Below are 21,983 nucleotides of genomic sequence, written 5' to 3' on the forward strand. Positions count from 1 at the left end.
CAGTAATAGCACTTGTTCAATTACAACAAGCCATTTAGTTCTCTCCTGACTAATGAATTGAAGTAAGAGCTGTGGAACAAAAAATGCCAAGAGGAACTGAGATTCAGAATTCTTATGTGGAGAACCATCTGAACAAATTTTAGGGTCTAATTTTATTATACACATAATTACCAATTAAGTTTGCTACAAAGTGCGGAATCTGAAATTATCCTTAAATGCAGAGCAAGGAAGTTAATCAACTTATTAGTCAGTGTACTCTGCAGCGTAATGTATATAATATATTTCATTCCTAAAACATTTTCAACATTTAAAGCAAAATACTGGAAATGAAAATGGGGAAACATACACTCCAAAAGTATTCGCCAAAAATAAATCCATTTGGTCAACCCAGTTAAGCCAGGTGAATATTTGTTTCCTTAATACAACAAAGATATTGAGAATTAATGACAGTGGCAGACGTATCTTTCTAGCTATGACACTGCAATACAGTTTATGATCAATAGACATTGGTAAACATTTCACCCACAGAGTCTAACAGTAAAACCAAACGAAGGCAAAATTAAGCTTTTGGCCCACAACAATTATTCAAGATTGCACACTCGGTAGCAGGAAAAAGTTTTTCAGTATAAGGAAAACATATTCGATATTTCCATCTGAATAATCTGTTTGAAAAAATCTCCCAATGGTTTGCTTTAGTATACTAAAGTACATATTGTGTTGGGGTTTTTTTTAATGGAATCCAAAAGAGAATTCTTTACTATAGGGCTTTGTATGCTGCTAAAGAGCACACACATAGACCAGTAAAACTGATGCAGTTAGATTTTCATTGTAACATGTTCTCTTACTAAGTCCAACTAACCTGAAGTTAAACAGGCAAGGTAAGGCAAAGATAAACTGTTACTATTGTAGAGGGACATGAACTTCACCGAGGATCTACATTTTTATTAGATATAAAAGATTCTTGCTTACAGTCATTTAACAGAACTACTTCTGCAGTATGAAGTTCTGTGCCCCTTTCCTTGACCGTTTTCCTTTCTAGCCATAGAAAGAGGAAGCAAAGACTTCTACTAATGACCACATTTTTTATTACTGTACTAGGGCAGAAGCCTAAATTGTGGCATTTTCTTGTTTTCACCTGGGTAGGAGACAAGAATATGTATACAAACTTCAAGAACTCCTTCATGAGGAGAACTGTTTGGGTAATAGTGCTCCTAACAGACATAATCCATGAAAATTCCCAAATTGTTCAGGCACAACGGTTTACCTAAAAAGAAAAATGTAATCTAAAGGAATTTTAAACACACTGAAAGTAGCACAGCACTTGTTGGGGGTTAGATTTGGTTTTTTTTTTCTTCTCACAGAATTTCTTCCCATAAGTTTCCAAGAAGCCTTAATGACTACTTAGAACAAAAAGGAGTACTTGAGGGATATGGCAGCACGAGGCTACACCTATTGTTTCTGAATCCCTGGGAGTGTCCCTCAGAGGGGAGAGAGGATGAGCTTTGGGAAAGGCAAAAAGACAGATCTGGGGGAGGGGGAGGCACTCTTGCTCTCAGCGCCGAGGAGGACGGTCAGGCTGCCCTCTGCCTCTGTCTCATACTGGGAAATCTATCGTCATCTGCTGTGTACCCGGGAATCCTGAACTCGCTTTCTCCAGCCTCCCCCCACCGCCGCTGCTTCTTCAGAGCTTTAAAGTTCCCCTGCTACTCTGTAGCCCTGCACTGCCCAGCCCTGCCGGGACACCCCTGCTGCTCCAGCTGCCAGCACAGAGCTCCTCATCTCATCCACCAGCCCGGGACTTTTCCTTCCTTCTAGTTCGGCCTCTCGGAGTCCTGCAGGGGCGCCGAGATCAAACTGCTCTGGGCTTTTGTAAAAGAAAGCCCTCAAGGTTCTTGATTCTGTTTATTATTGATGCTGTAGTTGTTGTTTGTTTGTCGTTTTGTCCTATATACTAGTAAAGAACTGTTATTCCTACCCCCATACCTCTGCCTGAAAGCTCCTTTAATTTTCCTTTTAATTGGAATAATTTGGAGGGAGGGGATTTGAATTCTCCATCTCTAGGGAGGTCCTGCCCCTTCCTAGCAGATATCTGTCTTTCAAACCAAGACAGCACTAGAGAGAATCAAAAGCAACACTGTACATCTATGGTCAATTTCCCACTGGAAGGATATAATTATGAGTTTTCAACACCTTCAACAGTCAGAATAAAATGTCACTTCCTTGGAACACAGACAGAATAGTAGATAGAAGAAACAGAAGAAAAACTCTGTGTATCATATAAGCTAAAGTGCTGGCTAAACTTTGAGCAACTTACTTTCAGTAACTCTGAGTTAAAAACAAGTCTATTTTTACAAACCTGAAATCCTCTGTATTTTTTTGAAGACACTGACTCAAGTCTGAAACTTACAAGAAAATTTGGTATGATTAAAGATTTTCCTATTAAAAAAGACAGTTTGTCCAACTTACTATTCCAGATCTCTAGTCAAAGAGAAGCACATGGGCAAATCAAGAGAGTTTCCTCAAGGAACAGTACCTACTCTCAAAAGGCCAATCTTTCCCACTGTGGTAAAACTTCAATTAGCTTCATTGGAGAACCATCAGCAAAGCATGAGCAATGCTGGCAAACAGCAGCACCATGCCTGGAAGAAAGTGACCCAGTCCTGCACAAGGACACTGCAATTGCTCAAATCCCCAAAGCAAAAGCCACCCACAAACCCATGACACACGACACTCGCAGTCGTAGCCACAAAGTTGCACCACCCAATGCAGAGAAATGCATCAACCCAACTACAATTGACCAAAATACAGTCAGAGCATCCTCCATCGTAAGAAGGGAGTTGAAAACATCCTCTGTGGGCCCTGCTCTGCATTCAAACAGGATGGAAAACTACCTTTTTAAAAGACATATAGCTAAATTACAGGATGATGTTAAAAACATACTTTCAAACTGTCTCCCCAGAGATTACAGAAACACAGTAAGATCTTACACAGAGGAAAATAACGAAGAATTAGCTAATTTATAAGACGAAACTCATTGCAGACAGCATTGACTTAGTATTGGTGATGTAAATTCAATGTAAAATAAGCAGCTGAGTGTCCAAGAGAAGGCTGTTACCCCCTTACTGATGAGGGAGATTTTTGTATCTGGTTCAACACCTGTGATGTGCAGAACTGAGTTTATACATTGAATTAAACAAGCCATCCTCCCATATGAGAACCCTACTGCACCCTGTTTAGGCATGGCTGCCAGAGGATGGCCCAGAACAAGCTGGTGTCTAATGGGCTGCAGGCATTGGGATTACAGCTAAGCACAGTTTCCGAATCAAGAAAGAGTTTTTTAATAAAAAACCACTCGTGGAAACACTTAATCCTTTAACATTATCATGAAGAATACAGTTGACAAAATAAGGAAAATCCCCCAGCTCATGTTGTAACAAGACACAGTCTGAATAGCAAACAGCATCTAAATGGCAGACAAAAGCCCTCTTCTTTGATGGCAGTTCTCTAATTCCATTTGCTGGGTATCATTTTGGATATTTCATTCTTTAGAAAGCAGATGAGGACAGAAATGGCTTCAAAGCTAACAACATTCTAAGAAGTTTAGCGTTTTATTTGAAATTTCCAGAGTATACAGCAAGTGAAGTGGAGACAAGCAATGAAAAATATGAATGCCCCACTCTTTTCCAATAGATATTTATAATATCTAACAAAGAGAGCACACATTTCATATTAGGACCAAAGTAATACTCATTGACATTATTTTTGCTTGTTTACACCGGATTATGACTGTTTCATGCCAGAACGTGCTATAATATGCTTAAGCAAAAAGGACAGTAAGTAAGTATATGTAATTATTTCTCTAGCATTAAATTATGTCTCATTATACAGAAGTCCAATTTTTTCAGAAGAGGAACTAGTTTTGACAGAAAAGTTATAAAAACAAGTCAACTTCTTTAAAACAAAACAGTTCAATTTTTGTTTGTATAAAAGCCCTTTAATGATACTAGAAAGCAAAAAGGCAAGGAAAAAATATAACCTTAAAAGTGTAATCAGTGCCAGCCTTACTGTTACAAGTGCCAAACATCTTTCTTAAACTCACCTCTCCTCCGTTAACATACTCCATCACAAAACACAACCGATCCTTCGTCTGGAAGGAATATTTCAAGGACTTGCAAAGAAAACAGCAAAATCAAAGCAATTATCATCTTATATTAAACCAAGGTCTTGCACTTAAACTGTAACAAAATTTTATCTTTTTAAGTAGAAAATTCTGATTTTGGTAAGAACTTTTAAGAGTAATTAAAATTTATCTCGGACTTGAGATGAATTAACACAAAAACTTTCAAGTATTTCTTCATCTCTGCTACATGTCCACTGATATGAAAATATCATGCTTATTACAATAAAGTATTAAATGGCTACTAGAACATACAATTTCATACTTCATTTCTTACTGCCATACAGAGTACCACCTATTTCCACTCACTGTACCTTATGATGTCCACTTCCAGTGCCCATGAAGAGAGAGATTATCACATTCTTTTTAATTTCTCCCAAATGAAATCTTAAAAGTCATCTTAACATCCAGTATGCTTTCATTTCCAAAGCAAGGACTCTCTAGTTTCATATTATGGAATGTTAAGAATGCTAAGTGCCAAATTAATATCTTAATTTCCATATCATTTTGAAGTTGCAACAGATGTTATGATGTTAATTAAAAATTTTGATTTCTCAACATTGACTTATCAACGATACCACAGAAAATCTACAGACGAAGGCTTGGCCTAAAAGGAATGAAATGTAGTAGAACTATGTGTGACTAAACTCCATGTCTCAATAAAAAACTTGCTGAAGAATAACAGAAAGATAAGAACATACAACTGCAGGACCATTGTTGCATTTTTTTGATGGGAAGTACTCTAATTATCCTTACCACTACACTCTAATTCAAGAAACATTGCAGGATCTCTTTCATCTTTATACTGAATTTCCAAGAATGTAATGCAATCCTCTGCTTTCCAAAAAAGTTAAATTTTTCTAAATAGGAAAGCTTCCATGCTATGCTTTGAAATTTTATATTAAAAAAAATCCCTGTCTCAAAAAGCATGTTCACTATATTGTGAAATAAAGGGAAGTATTTTTTAATATATTCTCAAGCAATAGGAATCAGAATTACTTCTACACAAGAAAGTCACTGCTAAAGTTAAATCAATTAATCATATTTTTTCATGAGTCTCAAAATCTTTATCTTTTCAGTCTTTCCCTTCTATTAAATAATAACCATATGAGGACAAAGGTAGTGGGGTTTGTGTCTCGAGTTTTTTGGCTCTGTGAGCTACTTATTTTGAACAAATAATTATTTTTATTGTTTTACTGAATTCTTAATTAAATTTTCTTGGTAAAAAATACTTACGCCTCTGTGAAATTAATAACTTTTATTTTATAAATGTTCATATACAAAAACTGCAAAAAATTGCACAACAGTTACACAGTTCTACAAATAAATTTATTTTCAGTACAGTAAAGCTTTACAAATGTATTAGAAACTTTATTTCTGAATCCTTTATTACATATCCTGATAAAGGATTTCATAAGCACCAGATAGCTATTGATTGTTTACAAATCATCATGAGAAAGAATTCAAAATTTGTAAAATATGTTCATAATGGATGCTAAATATTGTCTGCTAATGTACTTAAAACTAGTTCCCAATACTTACTGTTAAAAAAGGATGTCTGGTATTTTTCAATACTCTGCTTTCTGTAAGAGTATGAGCCACTTCATCCTGAGAAATAAAGAGGAGAAGAAGTAGGTCTGAATTATGATATAAAATTGTTATTTAATTAATTATAAGGAAAAGAGCAACACTTTCAAAAAGACAAAGCTACTGTACAGTTTTGAAAAATAAATGAATCTTCACCTTTTTTGAGAAAATACTTGAGAAAAAACTGCTTTAACATTTTTTATTTGGTTTTTTTATCTTCTTGCTTTAAAATGAAGCCTTTACATACAATTCAGAGAGAAGAAAGAAATTATAATATTGGATTTGATAGCTTAAAAACATAGTCATCACAACTTCACAGTTCTGGTATGAATCACCTGAACAATGTATCTACAGCGAGACTAAACCAATGTGTGAGACATGTACACACCGAGTAACTGACAGGCAAATATAAACCCCAGTCTCATCTAGCCAAGTGTTAAGTAAAGTCAGGTTTTCTGTTCCTAAACTTTCACTTGGTTTGCTGTTGGCTTTGTTTTTATCCACCCAAGCTGTCCTTAGGAGCCCAGTGGCAAGCAGTGCTCCTCTGACCAGCTGAGCATCCCCAAGGACACTGGCTTCATCCCTGGGAATGGGAGATGGCCACACAACCCCCAGCTGCAGCTTCCAGCCACATTTTGGAAAAGAGGCCCTTTGGAGAGAGAGGAAAGAGACAGTGCCACTCTCCTGTCTGTGAGCCAGAACAAGAAAAACCGAGGTGTGTACCCGAGGTGTGAGAGAAGGAAACCAAGCCAGTTGCTGTGGATGTTTGCCTCCAGGCAAGCTCATCCATGTTTGTTCCCTGCTCCCTTCACAGGCCCTCTCACACGGGCAGGAGGGCAGGAAGGGGCCGGGGGGTCATGGCGAGGCCCAGGGCATGGCTGAGGGGCACCGCCGAGGGGCACTGCCAGGCCGGCAGAGAGCGGGGCTGGGCACGGCTGAGGGGACGGGAGCGGCTGAGGGGACGGGAGCTGGGCTGGGCACGGCTGAGGGACGGGAGCGGCTGAGGGGACGGGCACGGCTGAGGGGACGGGAGCGGCTGAGGGGACGGGAGCGGGGCTGGGCACGGCTGAGGGGACGGGAGCGGCTGAGGGGACGGGAGTGGCTGAGGGGACGGGAGCGGGGCTGGGCACGGCTGAGGGGACGGGAGCGGCTGAGGGGACGGGAGTGGCTGAGGGGACGGGAGCGGGGCTGGGCATGGCTGAGGGGACGGGAGCGGCTGAGGGGACGGGAGTGGCTGAGGGGACGGGAGCGGGGCTGGGCACGGCTGAGGGGACGGGAGCGGCTGAGGGGACGGGAGTGGCTGAGGGGACGGGAGCGGGGCTGGGCATGGCTGAGGGGACGGGAGCGGCTGAGGGGACGGGAGTGGCTGAGGGGACGGGAGCGGGGCTGGGCACGGCTGAGGGGACGGGAGCGGCTGAGGGGACGGGAGTGGCTGAGGGGACGGGAGCGGGGCTGGGCATGGCTGAGGGGACGGGAGCGGCGGGCAGAGGCCTCACTCACCCTGAGGCACACCACGAGCAGCTCCTGAGGGCTAGGGAGGAATGCACAACTCCTAGGGGGTTCTCATATGAGTGCACAGCCATTTTATACAATTCTGCATGGAATACATGAGTGAATCCCCTCCCCGGGCTGCCAGGGGCCAGGCCTGAAGCGTCCAGGAGCCACAGGGAGGGTGTAGCCATTTTCTTTAGTGCCAAGCAAGCACTGAGCTTTATGTTACACAGAATTCAGACTGCCCTGGTGTGACTCAAGCTTCAGCTGTAATCCCACAGAAGTAAATATATTTAGTCAGAGTAGACGTTATTATTGCCACAAATAATACCAATATAACATTATTGTACTACACATATGCTTATCAGACTATGCTCTGAAGATAAGGTATTATTAAACTGGAAAGTAAACACAGATGTCAGGAGTTTCAAATTAGACTTTAAAAATTGTCAAAATAGGATGTTGAACAACAACAACAGTCAGTGGTAATAAATGATGATGTCATTTAGCTGAATAGCAGTGCAAGACTGAGTATATACACTACAACAACATACAGGGGGAAACACAAAAACAAAAACAAAAACAAAAACCACCTCAAGGAGAAAACAAGCATAAAGGGTCACTTATTTATTTATTTTTACATCTCTGTAGTTTACCAGATATATGGCATTAAAAGCTGGCAATGGCCAGTTTTTCTGGAATTGCCTCAGGAGTCTGTAATACTGGTCAGAATTGCAAAAATTACAATTGTTTATCCTGTTTACATGACAGATTAATATTACACTCACAGTTTTAAGCATTTAATTATAAATTAAAATTGTGAGTGTAATATTAATCTGTCACGTAAACATGATAAACAGATTTAGCTTGAACTGGGCAGATGTTATACACCTGTCAATGCACCACTTTTCCACTCCATACCATGCTTAGGGGTATAATCCTCTATAGGGTTATTTTTTGCACAGGCAGGTAGCAACAGGACAAGAGGGAATGGTTTTAAACTAAAAGGAGAGAGATTTAGATGAAATGTTAGGAGGAAATTCTTTACTGAGAGAGTGGTGAGACACTGGGAACAGGCTGCCAAGAGAAACTGTGGATGTCCCATCCCTGGAGGTGTTCAAGGCCAGGTTGGATGGCGCTTTCAGCAACCTGGTGTAGTGGAAGGTGTCCCTGCCCACAGCAGGGGGATTGGAACAAGGTGATCATTTAGGTGCCTTCCAACCAAAGCCATCCTGTGTTTCTAGAGTGTACATTATATCACTTATATGCTGAAGTGGGACTGCAGATCTACTCTACCGAGTGACCATATCCTTAGCACACAATGCAGAGCTAAATGCTCCTGATAAATCCCCATAGCATGTTCACAGCCTGACTGGGCTAGATAGCTAAATTCAAACAGATCCATCTCTGATTTCTTCAAAATTCCTCTACTTTTATACATGCTTCTATGAACAAGATTTATTTGCTCACCTTAGACAAAGTTACCCAATCATCAGCTTTAATCAATTCTAAAAAGTCAGTGATATTGTAGCAGGCAACAAAATAATTAAAATCCCCTAACATTTAAAAGTCTGTTTGCTATGTTATTGATACAAAGGAACAAGCTGAAATGCTCTGAAGACCGGAATTACACAAACCAGCAGCTGCAGAAAAGGAGCTCACAAGATCTCCCGAGGATCTCCAGATGCCAGGGTTGAGCAGAACACTGGTCAAGGATGTCAGGCTGGAGACTGAGGCTCAGCACGCAGCAACCAGACAGGCTCTGAGACCCACAGGGCAAACCACAGAGATTGCTGCCAGGTCTTACAAGGAGGGCCACTGAGGTGCTCCCTGCCATGCAGAATCAGGGCAGTGCAGCTGCAATGCCCTCTGTTCTTCCTGTATCTCCTGACTAGGAAGAAGAAAAGGGCACTCTTTGCTGCTGTTAGCCCAAACCATGCACACGCTGAGCAGGCTGCCACTGCACACGAGACAGCTGCTGAGGGCACGTAGAACTCATAGGTCAGTCTCTTCACTGCTGAAGACAAATTTAAGTCTCACCCACTGTAATAGGACTAGTTTTAATGATACTCAAGGAAATATAATTGTCTTTGAGGCCTCTACTCTTCTGCCAAATTTAATTGCAACTGATCTACACATTCTAAAGCTATTAGAAAGTTAGTGGCAGACAGTGAACATAGACTGCAAAACTCTTGTAAGCTCTGTTTTCATCAGTTAATATGAAAATCATACAAATCTGAAGGATATTTTTCATATGTAATATATTTAAAACAGTATTTACCCATTCACATTCAGTTTTTATAGATACTGATATTGCTAGCCTCAAGCATTCAAAAATATCAGTCAGACCCACATCCCTCAAAACATCCTCATTTAATAATTGGCATTATTTTTAATTGTGTCTCATGTTGATAAATGTATGTAGGTTTCTTGCTTTCAACTTGTTCTGTGGAAGTGGGATTCAAAACTTCAGAATTGCTAGAAACAAAGTTCAGGGTAGATGATCTAAGTTCAAGCTTGAGTGATATTATGACCAAGCATAAGAGCTAGTGACACTAATCAATTTTGAGTAATTGGACAATGCCACTTTAAACCACAACTTCAGACAGCAGATTCAGACTTTCCCTATTTCTCAAAAACTGAAAAAATGGAATCATTAGTCCCATGCATAGCAATCTTATACAACACAGCAGGAACAGAGCACAGGCCCATTAAATTACATGTATTTATTTAAATAAACCTGCAATTGACTTAGAAAAAAATGTGAAGTATCCAATATGCCCCACAATGCACTTTTTGTTGTATAAACTCAGATTGCACAATCTTCCTGCCCAGTGAACTCCCTCAGTGTTTTAGCACATTCTAGATTATACAATACTGGGAAAAGGCATGCAAAATGGTTACACATGGGGGTTTTTTTTGCATTCTTGTTTTCTGTAGATACACACATCTACACATCACATTTTTGAAGATACACTTCTATCAAACTAAGTTATCATCAAAAATCAATACACCTTATTTACTGAATATTGATTATTCCATTCTTTAAAATGGCCCAATTTTAAAAACATAACCTTTCTTACCTTTGCAATAATTACTTCTTTTTTCAAAATCTTCATAGCATAGTATTTGCCACTAGCTTTCTCTCTGACCAGGATAACTTTGCCAAACGTGCCTTTGCCCAGTAGTTTTAAGTAGTCAAAATCATTCATTGTCTATAAGGAGTAAAGAACAAGGATTAGCAAGACTTAGGTTATCCAGTTCCAACATATAACCAAACCCTGTTACCGATAAAATAAGAACAGTTCACAAAAATAGGCCCACTTCTGTGGTCAAGTTCTTGATCACAGAATTGCTTAGGTTAAGAAAGACCTTTAAGATCATCAAGTCCTGCTGTTAACCCAACACTGCCAAGACTGCCACTAAACCAGGTCCCTAAATGCCACATCTACATGTCTTCTAAATAGCTACAGGGATCGTGACTCGGCCACTTCCTTGGGCAGCCTGTTTCAATGCCTGACTACTCTTTGTCAATGAAGACATTTTTCCTAATATCCACCCTAAACCTCCCCTGGAGCAACTTGAGCCACTTTCATTCTATCACTTCTTACTTGAAAAAAGAGATCAGTCCCCCTCCCCTGGCTATACCCTCCCTTCAGGCAGTTGTAGAGAACAATAAGGTCCCCTCTGAGACTCTTTCTCCAGGCTAAACATCCCCCACCTCCCTCAGCTGCTCCGTGAGACTTTACTCTGGACACTTCACCAGCTCCATTGCCCTCTCTGGACACACTACAGATGGATCAGATCACTGAACCTTTCCCTTTGGATTATGGAGGCTTCATTCCACTTCCCCTCCCTGTCTACCAGTTCAGAGAGGGGCTGAGTGCCCAGACAACGCTGGTCTTGCTGCTGTTGACCAAGGCAAAGAAGGCAGCTAACTGCTGTCATTAAACCACTAGGATAACTCGTTCATTGTTATTATTATTGTAATTCTCTAAAGCCAAGTACACGTTTATTTTTATAAAGCACACACAGGACAAAGCCTTAGCCTAAAGCAGCATTTCAAGAATGTACCACATTTAAGTTCATCAACTCCTGCATTACAAGGGACACACAAACATGGTGTATCAGTAGGTTTTGTGTAACACCAACCACTGCACTGATGTTTTTTTTTGAAACATACACAATCCTCACTGTAATGCTGTACCTGTAAGACTTTACAGCAGCTTTTGCATTAGAATTAGACTTTTTAAAATTTCAGTACAGATTACAATTACATGGTATTTACATTAATTCATCTGGCTCTGAAAAGGAGGAGGTAGCAAATTTTCCTGTGACTCTGTTACTGCCCTAGTTTTGCAGGTTAAACAAAGTACATCCTGGAGCTGGTTCCATCAACAGGCAAATCGAGTCTAGTAGGTTTATCAGCTCAACTGGTGTGTCACACATGGTCCCCAGCCCAAAGTTTGAGTCAATAATCCTCTTAGTTTTACAAGTTCATTTCACAGCCAGTTCAGAAGCATCAACTCCATGGTCTATGCAGGAGAGACAAAGATGAGGATGCAGAGAAAAAACAGAACAATACTGAGAGCACAGTGACTGCTCAGAGCTGCCTTGAATTGACTTGGCCAATCACTTCTATAGCACATCTTTCAGTGTGCTGTGCTACTGGCTTGGTTGCAGTACCACAAAACCATTAAGTTTTGAAACTGGAGAAAAGCAGCTACAAATTTCTGAAAGGAAATGCACTCATCTGTTCTTGTTCTAGCACTGTCATAGTATCAACAACCTTTCTTCTTTTGTGAAAAGCACACCTCTAAACATTTTTAAAGAGTAATTATACTCTGACTCTCAGTATTGCTAAGTTAAAGATACCTAATCCTGTTTTGTGAGAACAGAGAAAGATCATCCCTTATCTTTCATTTTCTCGGTGTCTCTATCACTAGTCATGGCCTCAGGCAGTTGTGTTGAATACAGCTGCTCTGGATAAACTTCTACTTGTATTTTCCATAAGAGAATTAGTACTGTCCTTATCTCTACCAAAAATACCTCTTAACACTGCCTACGTATTTCACACAAATTCCAGGTGTAGAGGCATTGGGCATATTCCCGGTGTGCAATCGCAAAAAAAGCAAAATATATTCCCTTGTGGGAAAGAATAAAGGGCAAAATTACCTTCTGAAATTATTTATTCCTTTAAGCATGATACTATTAGTGTGGATCTGAATTTGCTTTCAACAAACACTGAAAGTAATTTATGCAGTTGTTCACTCAGAGTCACTTTGCAATCTGCTCACATAAGAGGTAGAACTGAAGTTCCATCAACCACATGAATGTGCAATTCCTGAGCTTTTAAGTGTTCAACCTGCAACCTCAAAGCTGCAGAAGGTCTTCAACACTCCATTTAACACCTGGATACCTGGGTGTTTCAAAGCTTTATTATGGAGAAGATGTTTCCCATATATCAATTTTTTAGCTACATCAATAGGAATTACATCTTTTTCCCATCTAATTGTTGATTGGCAGCTTCTAAGCAAATTAACCTTGATGCTCACACAAACATTTTGCAGTGGCAGGTCTTGCTTTGCTGCCCAAACCACCTCACATCAGGAGGAACAAAACTGCGTTTATTCCAGCAAGAAATATGGGTAACAGAGATTTCCAAGGCTCAGTATAGCTTTTACCTAAAGCAAACTCACTTTACACAACTGAGTGTAAAGTGAAAGTTTATTACTACAAACAAATCCTTGAAGAGTCAGCTTTTCCAAAAACTGCTCTAATGTGGGATAACTTGCAGTGCATGATGTAGTATGTAAAGCTGTGATCACAACACTGTGTGGCTCCTCGTATTCGATCCACTAAAGGTAAGACTTCTCAATGATCACTTGCAGTTCAGTACTCAGGAAAGTCAGGTTATCTACTCGATGGTTCTGTGACAACCATCAAGCAGAAAACAATTGCCTTTGAGCAAAAGCAGTGAATATTGACAAAAACCCATGAAAAAATAAAAATACATTCAAAACACAATTCAGGCAAAAGATGAGTAATTCAGGGCAGAATCCTTCAGCCATAAGCTATCATGGTCTCTGACAAAGAATGGTTGACAGCTCTATTGATAAATACTGAGCTAGTGACTGTAACAACTTATCCCTTTAACAGTCACAAATATATGAGATCACAAGCAGCCTCAAAGGAGTAACTTCTCCAACATTTCTGATTTTCTCTAAGACACTGGAATTAGAGATTGACCATCAGAGTTTGAATAAAACCAGGTCAGAAAAGCTGCCCTTTGCCCATGCACAGAAGGAGGATCTCGGCTCGGCTGATCGCAGACACGGATTTGACGCTAAGGGCAGCAAACCAGTCAAATTGAAAGACTGATTTGCCCAAAATTTGCGTACATAATGTTCAGCAAAGCATCATTAATCTAGATGCAAGCTCAGTGAAAACAAGTTAAAAATAAATGTATATTTATAAGAGAAAGGTAATAGGTTTGCAAGATTTTGAGCCATGGCTTAACGGCACATTATGGCAGTAGTGTTAGTTCTAAGAATAAAGCCTCCTGACGCTCTCCTTCCTTAGAAGCTTAGCAGAAGGCTCAGAGATGATACGCAGTGCAGGGTAACTCAAAAAGTCTGCCAAAGAACACAAGACCTTGGGAGATAAAAACACAGATGCCATAGCTAGGGGTGTACTGAAAACTGGTGGAAAAATGGAAATACTTCCTAAACCTGAAGGAAGATGGTAACTTTGGAGGCTCCTGTAAGTTTGGATTCTTTCTCCTTCATGATTTTCCCTAGTTTTTCATTCCTACTGTACTCCAAGTTTTGAATTTTTTTCTTCATTACACTACTTTCAGGCTTCCTTTGAAAAATCTGTTCTTTATTCATTCTGCATCCTGCAAATCAAATTTGTAAACAAAGAAAAAGCAATGAAGCCACAGGAGACTGCACTAACCAAAAAAAACATTATGATGTTCAGCCTTCTATAAAATATTTTTATTCCCCTAAGGGAATATCTGTTGACCATCTAAACACACCATCACCTCTGTATGATCTGTTCAAAAAACATATACCCTAATGTAGGTGTTGAAAACTCCTACCAAAGAAACTATCTTTTCTTTTTTTTAGATTCCTGATGTGCACAATGATTAGACCGTGTGGAGTTTTCATTTGATTCATTAGGGAAAAACTCTACTAAGAAGTAATAGTACGGCAAGAAATAAAAGTAGTTTGCTAAAAATTTTGAGTACTACAAATTTTAGTGATGTGTAAAATTTAAATTGCATGTTGACACCATTTTAAAAAGAAGAGGTGCTTCTGGTTCTTCCAGCTAATCTAAGCAGGGACGTAGCTGTTGTGTCTATTCAAATCAAGTTTCACATCCTAAAGGCTGCTTTCTTTTTGCTACCTTTTCAGAGAAGAACAGGGCCAACTCCTCTCTGTCTTGTCTCTTAATCTGATTATGCTCTTCTACTCATATGTATACCATCTGGTGCATGCACAAGCAAAATTCACTGGGCTTAGATGTAAAATCAGGTGACAAAACAAGCTTTCGTCAAAAAAGGACACATTGTGTAAAAATCCCTGAAATGAAAGAAATCCAATACAAAAAAAAAGCAATAAAAATGCATTAAGTCATTGTAACTGAAATGGTTCTGATTACATTAACAACTATGAAAGCCTAAACAACAGCTTTTCACAGACATTTCTACAAAACAGAAACTGTTTTTAAAAGATCTATTTCTCACAATTTCAATTAAGATGGAGACAGTGGCAATTCCCTGTCATAATGGTCACTTCATATTTTTTTATTCCACAAAGTTCTGAGCATCTTTCATTAACAACTTCCAACAGGTAGAAATCTGCTGGGAGATTCTGAGTTTTAGCTCTATTAGTTTGGGGTTTTTTCTGGTTTTGTGTTTGTTTTTTTTTTTTAACTTAATTTTCTTTACTTATCATTATTATTTTTTTCTAGTTCTGTTATTTTGCTCTGTTATTAGATGTTGAATATCAACATTTTTCATTTCACCTTTTTTATGTAGAGTTTGCTTTTGGCTTGTTGTCAAAGCCATTAAATATTCTGTAGCACTGCCCATACACTGTCCCAGCATATTATTTCAGCATTTCTTAAAGCACAAATGGCAAGACAGAAACAAAACTGTCCTCCTACTCCTGTTCCCACAACTCCTTTTGTTGTATGGGAAAACATACTGCACTGTGATCAAGGAAAGCACATTCCAGATAAACTACTTGTATTAATTTTGACACCTGGAAAATGAGTGTTGTTGTTATGCAGTGATTTTGTACTCCACTAAGAGGATACACAGGCTTGGAACAGCACTCAGATCCTTAACAGAGCAAACACAAATCCCTTACATGTAATCACACTGCCTCTCACAAGCCTGATATCTTAAACACTGCCTCTGTCTTGCTGTCTCTTGCTGTCATATTTTACCCTGGAGCACAGTCATTAAATATCCATGACACCAGGATAAAGGTTCAATGTCAGCCTGACAATATATGTTCCGAGTTTTGTCACAGCTCTATATAATTGATTTTACCTTTTCTATGGCAGACAAAGGTTAGAAATTTGCATACAATGAAACTGCATAAAAGAACTGTTTGGACTGCAAACTCAAGTTCTCAATGTTAATCTCAGTAAAGTTACCTATGACATCTTTGTTATATTCTTAAGGGTATAATTCTCAGCCCTGAATTTTCTATGATTCTTCCTGTAGCGCAACAAACAAAACATGCTCTACTAGTAAACAGAGAAATATCACCATTTCTTGTACTTGTTCATCACTCAAAGGCATTGAGTTATGTGAGCTATAAGACTGTTTTGCTCTGTCAGCTGACTTCTACTTAGTTTTCTACAGGTTTCACTTCTAGCTAGAAAAAGTCAAGTCAGTCCTATGTAAACTGGTTATTATTTTTCATTTGCATTTCAGTGCATTTCTTGAGTCATGTCAACTCTGTATAGCAAATGAGAGGTGTGAGTTTTAGTTGTCCATACAGGACAAAATGGAGACACATAAGCAAACTTTGAGTGGCATCAGATCTTTAAAACATGCTCTTGGTTGTGTGTTTAACCTGTTGACTCTAGAGATGCAACCACAAGTATGTTATAACCAATAATGTACATGTTCCTATTAACACCAAAAGCTGTAAAGGACTGCAGAAAAATGAAATGCTGTTTTCTCTCACTTCATTGAAAACTAAAGGAAAGTTATTTCCCAAGTTAGCAAAAACTAAGGCAAAAGCCAGATCCCGCTAGCCTTTCTCATGCAAATTACCTAATTTGAACTGAGTATTATTTGCATGAGAAAAGGGAAAAAAAGTACTACTCCAAAGAAAGTATTTTATCACCATATTTCTAAAACAGTAAACAAACAAAAGGATGAAATAAAATTCAAACAATATGCAGAATGTTAGCATGTGCCTGAATGGTTGAACTTTGTTTTTCAGAAGTGCCATATCAGCTTAACAAATAAACAAAACTAGAGCAGTTCAGCTTTATTGAAATAAATAAGTACTTTGATCTTATAATACACTGAAATTTATGTTGAAATACTATTCCCTGCATTTTGCTTTACCCAACTAGACCATTCTACAAGAGTTATTTACATATGAGGCCTATCATTGTTGTTTTTTAAGTTCATTACCTTTCTTTTATGATGGGTTGTTGAAGCATCCATCTCTTCTTCTCCTATATTGTCTATCTGAGAAGTTGGACTACAGTTCATCCTCTCCTCTTCTTGCCTCTGAAGTCTGTCTGCTACAGCTTGGATTGCTTCTGTCCATTCTTCCCTATAGTGAACAAGCCAACACCTCTATTAGAAACTCATAAAATATGTTACATAGTTTATAAAGTTTTTCACATGCTACATTGTTTTAATGATCAATTCTCATGTTACACAGGAGAAGACTCAAATTAATTAATCACTTCAATATCCTTCCAAATCCTGTGTTTTGTTAAAGGGGTGAAGTTGACCAGAAAGGATCACTATATGGGTAACTTCAAGAATTAGCAGTTTCTGATTCTGTAAGTATTTTTTTACTAGTGGAAACTTGAAAACACTTGTTCCAGGTATAATACAGCTGAGAGCATAGGATGTCATCTCTTATGCAATAGTATCTCATAACAATAACTTGCTATTTTAAGAGACTTTTTGGTATCTCCTCTCCCTTCAAGACATTTTCACAAAAAAAAAACACGAAACCATATCATGTGTTCAACTCTTTGTCTGTCTATTCTTAAAACTCACAGGCATTTTTCACAAATTTCTCTCAAAAAAGGTGCTCAAAGATACCTAAATTCCTACAAGCATCCTAAAAACCTGTGGCAGGCCCAGGTGTTGGTTTCTGTGGAGGGATAAGCAGGGCCACCAGGCAGCCCTTGAGCAGGTCAGCCCCACACCAAGCATGGTACCTGCTGCCTTTTGCTCAGCCAGCGAGGGATATAGGACATTACCGTGGCATTTATTCCTGAATGCAGTGTGAGCCACTGCCCTGCACAGAAGAAAGACACGGTGGAGACACAGTACCAAGGTGGAATTAAAAAAGCTCCAAGTGAAACAACAGAAAAAGCACAGATGTTGCTTATTTACTGATACAAAAAATAATAGCCAGATCATCTCCAAAGGACAGATGTCCACAGTGGGAAGATTCAGCGCATCTAATTGTAGATAGGGGATGGAAAATTTAAGTGCGTTATCCCATATCTCCTACATGTATTTAAAAAGTTTTTGGTGCATTAAAAAAGTTAATTCTTAAGAGTTTGTGAATGTTTACCGAAACAAGAAAAACTAATAAGCCAACATAAAATAAATTATAATAAGCATGCTGCTTTCTGTGCCAACAGAAAGGAGCACATTAGGAAGAGTAAGACAGCAAGGCTGGAAATAGTTCAATCCAGGCTTTGGATGTTCAAAATTTAACACTTCAGAGACATATCATGACATAGTTTTGGCTTATTTGAACACACTCATCCCACCTACTCGCAGGCAACTCTTAAACTAGTTATGAGCTCAGATAATATTTTACAGAAGCTGACTTAAAAATCTTTAACTAACTGCTCACACGTGCTCAGAATGTCACAGTTCCTTCCAAGTGCTGATTGCTGTGCAGGCCCAGCAGAGACTCTGCTGAGGCTTCTGCACAGGGAATGTGAAAAGGAAAACAAGAATAAAACCCTCACCGTTCCTCTGGAGTGTCTACGTGGAACGTCCTCTCTATGACAGTGGTCCACTGAAGACATCTGATAATGAATGTGTTCGGCTTTGGTCGCTCTGTTTTCATTAGCTGACATTCTAGACAAATACATGACATCACCTTTCTTATACATTGCCAGTTAATGGGTGAAGAGCAAATAAAATTACTTAGATGAAATTCATTCAGACTATGTATCCCCATTCAGCACACAAGGAAATACAGAACAGCAATACAACCACGGGCTTGAACAAAAGGTAGCAGATAATAATAAAGCAGGTGAAGAAAGTAGTTAGAGGAATTGATTAAACTTGTACCATTGTCCATATAAAGAGTGCCATCTCCATTTGTTAACTTGGTCTGTGTTATGAGGCTAAGAAGAGTATTAGATCCTGGATTACTATAGCATGCCAAGGAAACAGCAGTAGCCACTGGCATATTTTTCCATCTGCACCCAGCAGGAGGAATATGACATTTTCCCTTCAATGGTAACCATGTCACAATTACTGATAGTACTGTCACTTCAGGGTAAGATTTATTGTAAAACAGCCTAACTGAGAAAATTCAGATGTTGAAATTATTCTGATTATTAAATATAGAACAACGCCACATACACCACCAGTGGGGCTGCCCCAGGAAATTCTCTTTGTGCCCTGCAGCAGAATCAGGTCTACCGATGCTTTTTCTCGTACGTATTTCTCTAGAGTCTTTCTAAAATCCTCAAAAAGTACTAATTTCAAATCCCCTGTAAGAAAATTATTCTATCCAACTATAAAGAAATGAACTATTTTTATCACTGTAAGATTTTTCCTAGGATTTCATGCAACTGTTCCTATAATTGCAGCATAGTGTTTCTTGTCCTTTTGACTAAATTACCTCATCTTTCCATCAGCCATCCCTTTTAGACATTTGAAAACTGCTTTATCTCCCTTCAGTCTTCTTCAAGTTAGTTCAATGGATCTGTCCCTCACCGATTGTGCTTTCAGATCCAAGATCTCCCTTGTTCCAAAATTCTAGGCATATTACAGACTGCCTATTACTCCCTTGTTGCAAGACCACAACACCGGCCATTCAGGCAATGGTTCGGTGTTGCTGTGTATTTGTTCCACAATGTAGGATACTGCACCAAACATTACAGCTGCAAAACTCTGACAAACTAAAACTTCTTATTCATGCAAATATATTTAAACATTTTTGAGAAACTAAGGTTACTCTGTCAAAAGTGTTACTTGTTTTTCTGCAGCTACCACAACGTAGACACAAACCATCACATCTCATGTCTGGAATATTATCACTTGTTCAAAGCTGATCTAGATCAAATGTGTGTGTGTGATCTAAAATGATTCATCAGGTTCACAAATCAATCAATAATGATATGGTAAATGAATTCCTGTTCACCTACAATCTGCTGTAACTTCTTTTTGATATAGCTACCACCTACTGGTTGACCCACACCTTTTACTTATGTAGCTTACTATTCTTTATTCCAGTTAATGTCAACGTTTTACAGAAGTCATATGACATGTAGCGCTTAACAAGGCATGCTTTCCTTTCACAGAAATAAATTATTTTGGCTTGACATATTTTCTCTTCACAAATTAAGGATCCTGAAACCTCATATATCATCTACTGCAATTTTTTTATTTGAAAAACAAAGAAGAGTGGAAGTGGATATATCTATCGATAGTATTTTTTCTGCAGCTTAGCAGAACACCTCAGAAGCTTGACAGACATAGGTATGAGAAACAAAAGAGGAGTGAATATTGTCTTGTGTACATGTGTATTTCTTGATGAACAAATTGACATATTCACCATACATCTGTAAATTATTATGTAAGTCACACTTCTCATTGTCAGGAACGGAGATGACATTCCATTTAACAAACATTTCATTAAAAAAGAGAAATGGTAGTTCACCCTCATTGCTTACACACACTCTGCTAGGCCTTGGGTGGAATGAGAGCCATCCTCAACATGTAGAAGAAAGATCTACAGCAGGATGGACACGGAGTTTAACACAAAAGGTGGAAGAGGAACAAGGCAGACAGAAGCACAATGAAGCAGAGCTGCTTAGGGTGCCTAACCAGGGTTGTAGCTCGGTGCAATTACTCATGAGATCAAAGAAATCCCTGTCTTCAGGCGTATGGCTGAAGTCCAGCTGTGACCATGGTGACAGTGAAGGTAGGGTTAACAGGCTTTTTCTTTAACTTCCTCAGCTGATGTTTCAAGGAACATGCAGGGCTACCTTCCTAGCAGAAGAGACTAGAAGCATTGTCTGCTCTAAGATTATCTCATCTTACTCCTGACAAAACCATCCTCTCATCTTTAATCCTATCACACTTCAATCATGTAGGCTGAAATTTTCTTTACTGGGTGTCTGCCTAAAGCTGCACACTGCTGGAAAATGCTGCTTTTTGGAGAAGAGACTTAAAACTTGGCAAATCAAGACCTTTGATATCCTTTTAGTATTCCTGTGAAAATGTAAGGCATCTGGCCACACTACATGTGGGAGGGATAAGAGTGTAGTGGGAGGAGGGTAAAAAATTACAATAACAATTACTAAAGCACAAAATCATTGAAAGTCTATGCACTGAGTATAATCCAGAGGCTACAGCTATCCCCTGCCTCTCCACATGCTAAACTGAAAGCATTTCACTTATACTCATAATGCCTTACCCTCTTCCTCAGACAAAATGAAAAAGAAACTACCTCACTGAGGCAAAATCCAATGTAGAAAGATGGTATACAGCAAGTTATTTACAGGAGAGCTGTTCGGAACAAAAGACTGGGGAATAAAAGGAAGAAAGTGGAAATAGGACAGCAATAAGACTGGGACCTACATGAGAAAGAAAAGCATAGGGATAGCGAGAGTACAGCCAACCTTGAGTACCTAATTTAGAGGAAGGAAGGTAAAAAAAGCTGCCAGGGAGAAAAGTGAGCTGCCTGTGTTAGGACGGTCTGAAGGTAAAAAGGTACAGAGACAAACCTGCAGAAAAATCTGCACCAATCAAAAAGCACATCCTCTCCAAGGCCTATGATGGAACTAAAGATTTTGAATTCCACCATTTATTTTCTCTTTGGCAATATATATAAATACACATATATTTAAATTGCATTAAGTTTTCCAACTCACGTATGAAAAAAAAGGAACTAATGGAATTACATCTGCTTGCATCCAGGTGTTATGCACAATATGGTCTTCACCTATATATATAATAGACTATAAAATTATAATTATATATATATAGGTATGTACTTTAAATAAATCTGTATCTAATATACTACTTATATTACATTTTTTCAGTCAGCCTTCAAAGTTATTATGCAGATTATTAACAAGAATACAGTATTTATTAACGTTATAAATAATAATAAAACATTAATAACAAAAAAAAATTATTCTGAGTTTTCATTACAGATGATTAACTAAATCAATGAAAGGTAATTAAAAACCTTAAGAATTGAAAATGGTACTGAAAACAAAAAAATCTCCAGACAAATAACCCCCCAAAATG

The 21,983-nt window shown here is 38.8% G+C and overlaps 1 protein-coding gene across 2 annotated transcripts in view; it reads right to left on the bottom strand.

The window, feature by feature from the left end:
- The window catches only part of AKT3 (AKT serine/threonine kinase 3), a 153,501-nt gene that overhangs the window by 44,178 nt on the left and 87,340 nt on the right, over nucleotides 1-21,983 (bottom strand). For both annotated transcript variants that reach the window (XM_063390947.1, XM_063390946.1), the window contains exons 4-8: nucleotides 18,458-18,569; nucleotides 16,923-17,067; nucleotides 10,339-10,470; nucleotides 5,720-5,785; nucleotides 4,100-4,168 (exon numbers count right to left, since the gene is read on the bottom strand). In XM_063390947.1, the coding sequence (XP_063247017.1) occupies nucleotides 4,100-4,168; nucleotides 5,720-5,785; nucleotides 10,339-10,470; nucleotides 16,923-17,067; nucleotides 18,458-18,569 (524 nt within the window). The remainder of the gene's footprint in view (nucleotides 1-4,099; nucleotides 4,169-5,719; nucleotides 5,786-10,338; nucleotides 10,471-16,922; nucleotides 17,068-18,457; nucleotides 18,570-21,983) is intronic.

The sequence above is a fragment of the Prinia subflava genome, chromosome 2 (genome assembly GCF_021018805.1).
Source record: "Prinia subflava isolate CZ2003 ecotype Zambia chromosome 2, Cam_Psub_1.2, whole genome shotgun sequence".
In the NCBI taxonomy this organism is placed as follows: Eukaryota; Metazoa; Chordata; class Aves; order Passeriformes; family Cisticolidae; genus Prinia; species Prinia subflava.